This window comes from Mobula birostris, chromosome 25 (assembly GCF_030028105.1).
Source record: "Mobula birostris isolate sMobBir1 chromosome 25, sMobBir1.hap1, whole genome shotgun sequence".
Lineage (NCBI taxonomy): Eukaryota > Metazoa > Chordata > Chondrichthyes > Myliobatiformes > Myliobatidae > Mobula > Mobula birostris.
The window spans coordinates 15,496,409-15,506,182 of record NC_092394.1 but is presented as its reverse complement, the minus strand read 5'-3'; the positions used below and the strand labels follow the sequence as shown (position 1 = coordinate 15,506,182).

At 44.3% G+C, this 9,774-nt stretch overlaps 1 protein-coding gene across 1 annotated transcript in view; it reads left to right on the top strand.

The window, feature by feature from the left end:
* Positions 1 to 440: 440 nt before the first annotated feature.
* The window catches only part of LOC140187607 (LHFPL tetraspan subfamily member 7 protein), a 364,864-nt gene continuing 355,530 nt past the window's right edge, over positions 441 to 9,774 (top strand). The window contains exon 1 of the mRNA XM_072243104.1: positions 441 to 1,029. Within this exon, the coding sequence (XP_072099205.1) occupies positions 718 to 1,029 (312 nt within the window). The 5' untranslated portion in view covers positions 441 to 717. The remainder of the gene's footprint in view (positions 1,030 to 9,774) is intronic.

The following is a 9,774-nucleotide window of genomic DNA, read 5'->3' as shown; positions in this document are numbered from 1 at the left end:
GCATGGGAAAGAGAAGTTATTTAGCAGAGGAACAACCTGAATGTTATGAGGAAAAGATGGGGATTGGGATGAGATTCGTTGTGGAGCAGATGGATCCTGCAGGCTCCTTAACGTAAAGTCTGCTTCCACAAGGAGTTTTGAATTTATATTACTGGATTTTAAGTTCGGGGCGCTTTCAACAAATCATTCGCGATACTCTGCAAACATTTTAAACTTTATCTTTCATCCATCCCTTTAACCCAAGCACTTGGCCTCCGTGAATTTTTTTCCGCCCCCACCCCCGAGCGACTCCGCCCTCGCCTGCCACTTCGGGATTGGTTCACATGGAGCAGCCACCTGCCTTCGCCTAGCGGCGCTGGCAAGCAACGCAGCCACGGAGCAGGAAGCGTCAAAGCAATCTGCCGCTACAAAGTGAAAAGCTCCCCATTCTCGGTCGGCAAAGAGAGAGAGAGAGAGACAGAGTGGGCAGCTGCAGAGTAGCGGCACTGACAGCAGGCACACTTCGCTTCCCCACTGGATTGCAACTCGGAGGACTGAAATGAAACCTGTGGATAATTAATATATATTTTCAAACATTGCGCGCAGAGCCCCGGGTGCTTAATTCCTGATCATTTTAACAAACTGACCTCACTCGCTTTTCATGTGAAGACTTGGAGGCAGCGGGGTGAGGACGGGGGGCTGAAAGAGGACGCGGAAACCTCCCCGGCTGTCTTCCAGATGCATTCGCTGCTGGATCGCAAAAAGAAGGACGCTGGTGCCGAGCTGGGGTTCGCCGAGGTGCAAGCGGGCGGACTGCTGCCCCAAGTCCAAAGGATGTGGTCGGGTGTGGGCTGCCTCTGGGTCCTGCTCTCCTCTTGCCTGGTGGCGGTGTGCAGCTTCAGCATAATCTCGCCCGCCTGGATCGTCAAGGAGCAAGGCAAGGACTCGGTGAGCTTCGGGCTGCTCTGGCATTGCTCGGAGGCCGTCTACAACTGTTACACTTTCGGCAGCCTCGGGAGCTTCGCTGACATCCCGTCGGGGTCCTGGCAGGTAAACCATTACGGAGGGGCTGCTGATGGGGGTCTGTCGGAAGACAGGGGAAAAGTTATATTCACCAGTTGCAATATGTGTGTTACTTGGAAAGTCAGACTGTCCTGTTGAAGACCTCACCAACTGCAAACCTTTTAAGATGTTATATATTAAAGTACGTAGGCACGTGGATATAATACTTAACCCAGGACAATTAGTAACAGTTTTACACTAGTCAAATGGGTGACAATTAAACAGGGAAAGCCAAGCTCAAATGATTTATGTATGTTATATATTATGTTTGCACTTTCCCAGAAATGACAATTCGTCGACGGATTTATGGATAGTTTAATGTCACTGAGTTCGGAAAACATTAAAGGAGGGAGGAAATAACGTCCAATGTCTCGGCGGCTAATTGAAAGATTTAGTTCCCCAGCACAATATGCACTACACTACTAACTTCCCTGACAACCTCAATGCGCGTCGTTTGAGCACTCGGTTTAAAAAATAATTACGACCCCAGTCCCTAAAGGTTAAAAGTGGAAAAGAGATTGCTTTTGTTTGTCTTGGAGGTTCCATGGCCCCGGCCCTCATTTGACACCGTCTATCCTCAGTGGCAGCTGAAAAATCACCCGGTGATGAATTTTCCCTGGAAGCCTACATTCTAGTAACGTGTACCGATTGTAGTTAGCTCTAGAATGTAAGTGGGTCGCGAGTCTCGTGTGTCGTTACAACCAGTGTCCTAGTGAGGATTGTCAGTCTCTGTGGTTAGTAACAGTTCATATTATTGATTATCGCCCTTAAAGGACTTGGGTTCGCTTGCGCTCCTCTTTCTGTGCGGCCCGTTTCCCGGACAAAATTACAACAAACAAACGGAGTTGAAAGGGTTAACTGAAGGGTTAGTCTCCTCCTGAAATGTGCCTTGCGCCGGGTAATTTTACTTGAAACAACAGGCGGCGCCGTCCTTCACCCCGATCGTTGACCGGTCACAACTGCAGCGGGAGCGCATCTCAGCTTTACGAATCCTACCCAAAACTGTGATACAGGGGTTGTACCGAAACATCAGCAAAATTTAATATTTCCAACCCCGAATCTGCTTCCTTTAGTATTGGTTTACGAAAATAATTGTTCAGAATTTTTATTATTTGTACAATTGGATCTTGATTGTAAGGTTTTGCCCCAAGGGTCATAATTATTTCTGAATTACCATTTTCTATAAATTATGAATAAAAGTAGGTATTTTTCTTCATTTAGCAACCCTTTACAGGCAGCATAAAGAGGCCAGATCAATAGATCTGGCAAAGCTCAGAGCATAGTGATATGTGTCATGTTAAATCATATCATCACCTCACTTGGATTTGTAGGAATGATGCACGGTGCTTCGGGATCATCAGTCAACCATAAACAAAATAGAGGGTTTGGCAAATATGTTTGCAGGAAGATAATAGTTCCTTTAGCCAAAACGTGACTGGACTTCAAACGACTATTACTGTTCTCCATAAAAGTCACCAGATTAATTAGCTTGTGTGCTGAACATTTAAGAACTGCGTCGCTTAAAAGGTTCTGTGGACCAGGGTTGTGTACTTAAATGTTACACGTATGACAGGAATGATACATAATTGGATTGAATGGGATTGGATTTTATTATATTGGATTTTCTGCGTTATGAATGGGTTCATAGTTATCAGGAGCTGACAGGACTTGTTACAATGGCGGGTGTGAGTTATCCATCTGTATAATCTGTTTATCTGCCTTTTGGGTTATTTGTTTCTCCTTTGATTCTGCTCTGTTAACCCTTTGAGGTGCACTATAGCATCTTGTTTCCAGCTTTCCTGCAAATCTCCGTTTGAAAGCTTCCAATTTGGCATTTTGATCCTACCATTGAGCGAAAGAACAATGTCACGAAAGGCGTTCAGAGTGACAAAGCTAATCTGTCCTTCCTTGCTTTTCCTGGCCTTTGGTACAGTAAATCTGAACATCCTCATTCACCAGCGCTCCTGAATTCGATTGTTTTTCTTTATTTTTTTAAATGCCTGCAGGAAAATGAATCTCAAAGTAGTATAAGGTAACATGTGCTTATTTTAATAATAAAGGTTACTTTAACTTTGACAGCCAACCAGGTAGGTGGGACCACATTTGATTGATTGCGTTCTTATCTCCCCTGATTTGGCCAATCAATTGTTTCTCTCTCTGTATCCACTGACCCATCCCCTCCGATTTCTCATCTAGGTACTCCCTTGCTTCACATTTCTCAGAATCAGAATCAGAATCAGGTTTATTATCACCGGCATGTGTCGTGAAATTTGTTAACTTAGCAGCAGCAGTACATAATACAGAAGAAAAAATAATAGTAATAAAAAATAAATCAATTACAGTTTACGTATATTGAATAGATTAAAATCGTGCAAAAAAACATTAATAATATATATTTAAAAAGTGAGGTAGTGTTCGAAGGTTCAATGTCCATTTAGGAATCGGATGACAGAGGGGAAGAAGCTGTTCCTGAATCACTGAGTGTGTGCCTTCAGGCTTCTGTACCTCCTACCTGATGGTAACAGTGAGAAAAGGGCATGCCCTGGGTGCTGGAGGTCCCTAGTAATGGACACTGCCTTTCTGAGACACCGCTGCTTGAAGTTGTCCCAGGTACTTTGTAGGCTGGTACCCAAGATGGAGCTAACTAGATTTATAACCCTCTGCAGCTTCTTTTGGTCCTGTGCAGTAGTCCCCCCCCCCCCATACCAGACAGTGATGCAGCCTGTCAGAATGCTCTCCACAGTAAATCTATAGAAGTTTTTGCGTGTATTTGTTGACATACCAAATCTCCTCAAACTCCTAATAAAGTATAGCCGCTGTCTTGCCTTCTTTATAACTGTACCGATATCTTGGGACCAGGTTAGGTCCTCAGAGATTTTGACACCCAGGAACTTGAAACTGCTCACTCTCTCCACTTCTGATCCTTCTATGAGGATTGGTATTTGTTCCTTTGTCTTACCCTTCCTGAAGTCCACAATCAGCTCTTTCATCTTACTGACATTGAGTGCCAGGTTGTTGTTATGGCACCACTCCACTAGTTGGCATATCTCACTCCTGTACACCCTCTCGTCACCATCTGAGATTCTACCAACAATGGTTGTATCGTCAACAAATTTATAGATGGTATTTGAGCTATGCCTAGCCACACAGTCCTGGGTATATAGAGAGTAGAGCAGTGGGCTAAGCACACACCCCTGATGTGCACCACTGTTGGGTGTCAGTGAGGAGGATATGTTATCATCAATCCGTGCAGATTGTGGTCTTCAGGTTAGGAAGTCGAGGATCCAATTGCAGGGGGAGGTACGGAGGCCCAGGTTCTGTAACTTCTCAATCAGAATTCTCATCTAGATACTCCCCTCCTTCGCATTATTTAAAACGGTGTCAGTTTTCATACATTCACAGCAACATTCTTCATTCTTTCTTGTTCCCATCCACTCTGTATGAATTACTAGACTACTTGTCCACTGGAGGAACAGGAGTGTCCTTTGGCCACGTATTGGGAAGACCATGCTTGCGACCTTCAGATCCTATCACACTGACCCTCAATGGCACTCTTGCCACCTTGATGAGCACTTCTAGGCCTTTATTAAATAACACTCTGATCCCTGCCTCTTCAACGCCATCGGACTCTGCCCCTTCATCAGCTAATCTACTCCAGAAAACTACCTACTAGGTTTTTTTGTTATTTGTGACCTTCACTATCCCTGGCTGGATGTGTTCATCTTTCCCTTTGGGAATTTGACATCTTGAATGCTGCTGCCCATGTCCAGACTCTCACAAGATTCCTGTTTCATGCATCATGTGCATGTTGACTTCTTGGGCTCTCACCCAAACCGTGAAATTTTAAAACACTCTCTCTCTTGTTTATAAATCATCCCAAGCTGTTATTCCTTCATGTTCCTCTTTGATCTCTCCCAATCTTTGGATCTCTAATCATCCTAATTAATTCCTGAGTTTAATCTCCGCACTAATGGCGATATTGCTTTAAACTCTGGATTCCCACCCTAAATCCTTTCTCCTTTCTATCGCTTTTTGTCTTCTTTTAAATTATTTGGCCAAGTGTTCTGTCATGTGCTGTAATATCTCTGTCGGTTGCTGTTGACTATTATTTAATGCAGTTTATCTGAAGTAATTCAGCATATTTTTCTAATTTAAAGATGGCAACTAAGTACAAGATTTTGTTTAAGTAAAGTATAATATTAATACAATAACATGAAAAGGTGTATTGGGGTGGAGTCGGGATCATCTTCCTACTCCCTCTACTTCTGTATTGACCATAAGGTGGCAGTGATAGTTGCTACAATTGGTCTGAATTGCACTGGATTAGAAATCAATTGGATAAGGTTTTTTTTGTGTATGGTTCAGTTAAGGTAACCTAAACTGGAGTATAAAAATTGACTTTGATTCTGGTGGTCCGCTTGTACAGTAGCCAATCACCAACCCTGGCTTGCTTTGCACTTTGGTAACACACCACAGCCATCAGTTCAATTTGTACCTTTTAAACAGCTTTTGAAAATAAGAAGTAGTCCTAAAAAATGTGGGATTCAAAAAAAATCTTGTGATATTAATTGTGCTGTTGTTTTATCTACATTGCACAATATGCAATACATTTTTCTAACGTGCTGCCCTGCAAGAAATTAGGATCAATCAGTTGAACTTGGGTGGCTAGGCAGCACAGCGGTTAGCACAATGCTTTACAGTATGAGTGACAAGGGTTCAGTTCCCGTCGCTGCCTGTACGTTTTCCTTGTGACTCTGTAGGTTTCCTCCGGGTGCTCCGGTTTCCTCCCACAGGCCGAAGACGTACCGGTTGGTAGGTTAATTGGTCATTGTAAACTGTCCTCTGATTATACTTTATTGTCGCCAAACAATTGATACTAGAACCTACAATCACCACAGCGATATTTGATTCTGTGCTTCCTGCTCCCTGGATTACAAATCAATAGTAAATATTAAAAATTTAAATTATAAATCATAAGTAGAAAATAGAAAAATGGAAAGTAAGGTAGTGCAAAAAAACCGAGAGGCAGATCTGGATATTTGGTGGGTATGGCCCAGATCCGGGTCAGGATCCGTTCAGCAGTCTTATCACAGTTGGAAAGAAGCTGTTCCCAAATCTGGCCGCACGAGTCTTCAAGCTCCTGAGCTTTCTCCCGGAGGGAAGAGGGACGAAAAGTGTGTTGGCTGGGTGGGTCGTGTCCTTGGTTATCCTGGCAGCACTGCTCCGACAATGTGCGATGTAAAGTGAGTCCAAGGACGGAAGATTGGTTTGTGTGATGTGCTGGGCTGTGTTCACGATCTTCTGCAGCTTCTTCCAGTCTTGGACAGGACAACTTCCATACCAGGTTGTGATGCACCCTAGAAGAATGCTTTCTACGGTGCATCTATAAAAATTAGTGAGGGTTTTAGGGACAGGCCAAATTTCTCTAGCTTTCTCAGGAAGTAAAGGCTCTGGTGGGCCTTCTTGGCAGTGGACTCCGCTTGGTTAGGGTTAGGGTTATACCAGGGGTTGCTGGGCAAGGCAGCTTGAAGGGCTGGAAGAGCCTATTCTGTGCTGTATCTCAATAAATAAATCAATAAACTCAATAGAAAGTCACTTATTTAAAACATGCTGCATTATTTTTAGTGTGAAAACCCTGCCTGAACTCATTGCACAATTCATTCATATTTACTTCTCAAATTTTTTAATATATAAGAGCTAGATGTAATGCGGAGGTTTTATGAGGCTTTGGTCAGACCACACCTGGAGTACCATGAGCAGTTTTGGGCCTTTTGTATAAAAGAAGATGTGCTGGCATTGGAAAAGGTCCAGAGCAGGTACACAAGACTGATATGAAAGGTGCACCAGATGCTGGTGGCTCTGGGCCTTCACTCACTGGAACTTAGAGGAATGAGGAAGAGAGCTTATTGAAATCTACAGAATATTGAAAGGCCTAGATAGAGTAGGTGTGGAAAGGATGTTTCCCATGGTAGGGGAACCTAGGACCAGCCTCAGAACAGATGGATATCCACTTAATACGGAGATAAGGAGGAATTTCTTTAGCCAGAGGGTGGTGAATCTGTGGAATCCATTTCCACAGATGGTTGTGAAGACCAAGTCATTGGGTATGTTTAAAGCAGAGGTTGATAGGTTCTTAATTAGTCAGGATGTCAAAGGTTATGGGGAGAAGGCAAGAGAATGGGATTGAGAGCAATAATAAATCAGCCATGATGGGATGAATGGCCCAATTTCTGCTCCTACATCTTATGGTCGTAAGGTAGAAACATAACAGTTCTTTTATTGGTGATTGTGAATTACAAGTTGATCCACCTGCTGTGCAATCCTATCCCCTAACACTGATCACTGCTCCATTTGATTTCTCCCCCTCTGGAGTGAGGCCACTCATCAGCATTCGGGATGATTGGTGTCTTCCTTTGGATTTTGGGCTTTCCTTACATTTAATTTCCTAACTTACTTATCCCTTTAGGCTTCTTGTCAGAGCACATGGGATGTTAACCTTGAAGGCATCTTCAGGACAATTTTCAGAATCAGAAATAGAATCCGGTTTTTATTATTACTAACATATGTCATGAAATTTATTTTGTGACAGCAGTTTAGTGCATTTTGTGTGTGTTGCTTAAGTTATAGTTATTAGTATTTAGTTAGTACCAGTTATTTAGTTGTAATTTGCTTCGATCAACAGAGTTGATGGTAGTCACTAGGACAACTACCTCCATGTGGATTAAGGTCTGAAGGGATAGTTTAGGGGACAGCACGGGGAGTTGGGGGTCAGGTTAAGGCTTAGGGGCGGGGATAAGGGGGAGTTAGAGGTCAAGCTGGCGTCCAGCCCGAACCCTGCACAGTAAAAGGCTAGCGATCCCTGTAGGCAGATGTCAAGTTGGCAAGACTGTGGACAAAGACCAGTGATCCCTGTTGTCAGTGACCCAGGCTGGTGAGCTTTGTGGATGCATGCTGGTGACTGCCCAGGTAGACGAGTTCTCCTCCAGGTTGGTGGGTCCAGGGATTGGAGGTCCAAGCGGGCAGGAGGCACAAGGGCCAGTGGAACCCCCAGGGCAGTGAGTCATGACGTCAGAGGTCCTTGCGAGTCTAGAGCTCAAGGCCTGAAGTTTGGGGGGGGGGGGTCCCATCATTGGCAAGTCTTGAGGTCCATACCAAAGATCAGGGCTTGATAGTCAAAAGCCTGGTCTGGAAGCCAGAGGACTGATGCCTGCAAGTCCACGAATCTGCTGGGAGGCAGCCTGTCCTGGGGTGGGAGGCTCCTGTGTATGTGTCTGAGTTCGAAAGGGACTCGTATTGCTGCTGTTGTCTTGTTTCGTTGTTGTGCTGTTGTTGCTGCTTGTGTTGTTCTGTTCCACGTTGTGGGTATGCTGTGTTGCTGCCGGAATGCATGCCGGCTGGCTGCAGCACCTCCTTGGGTTGTGTTTGTTGTGAACACAAATGCTACATTTCACGGTGTATGTTTTGATGGATAGTGCTGTGCTGAAGTCTTAGATTTACAGCACGCCTAAGGCTTTTGCACAGTACTGTCGTAATTTTATGTATTGCATTGTACTGCAGTCACAAAAAAAGAAACTAATTTCATGATATATGTGAGTGATGATAAACCTGATTCTGATAGGGGTCTCTATTGTGCACTGAGAGTGGCAAGGGGGCAGGGAGAGGGGAATCATGGTTGGGGAAAAGGGGAAGGGAGAGGGGAGGGAGCAGGAAGCAGCAGAGAGATGTTCTGTAATGATCAATTAACTAATTTGGAATTGAATTGAATTGACTTTATTATGTACATCCTTTATATACAAGAGGAGTAAAGTCTTTATGTTACATCTCTGTCTAAGTGTGCAATGTGTAATTTATAATAAATATTATGTACAACAGGATGGTCAATATATCATCAAAATACAGTTGTATCAGTGTGAATTAATCAGTCTGATGGCTTGGTGGAAGGAGCTGTCCCGGCTCCTGTTGGTCCTGGCTTTTATGCTGCAGTACTATTTCCCAGATGGTAACAGCTGGAACAGTTTGTGGTTGGGGTGACTCGGGTCCCAAATGATCCTTCAGGCCCTTCTTACCCACCTGTCTTTGTAAATGTCCTGAATAGTGGGAAGTTCACATCTACAGATGCGCTGGGCTGTCCGCACCACTCTCTGCAGAGTATAGTTCCCATACCAGGTAGTGATGCGGCCAGTCAGGGTGCTCTCAATTGTACCCCTGTAGAAAGTTCTTAGAATTTGGGACCCCTACCAAACTTCTTCAACTGCCTGAGGTCAAATGACCTTGCCTGGTGTCTCAGGGCTGGGTGTGTCTGCACTCTAGCCACCACCACCCCCTCTCCTTCTCTGCCACCTGTCCCACACCCCTCCTGTGGTGCTCCACACTCGCCATTCCCAACATCCTTTGCTCCCACCAGATTTATATTCTCGCTCTAAGCTCCACGTTGACAAACACCATACTGTGATAAGGTCTTGGGCATCCTAGCTATATATTTATGTGCACAGTGCTGTACATGTGATACATAAATGAATCCAAATATAACTAATTTTCCCCTTCCTCTGTGTAGAATGTACGCAGGGGGGCATTCCAAAAGTAAAGCAAAATGGTCCAACTAACTAAGACATGGGAGCTCGGGCACAGAGGCAGTAATGGGCAAACCTTTGATTACCTGACATTCTTATTCAGGTCCATAAAGCTGTGCTGTGGAATTAGCTTATCTTGATGCTAACCTGGTGCTGGCATCAT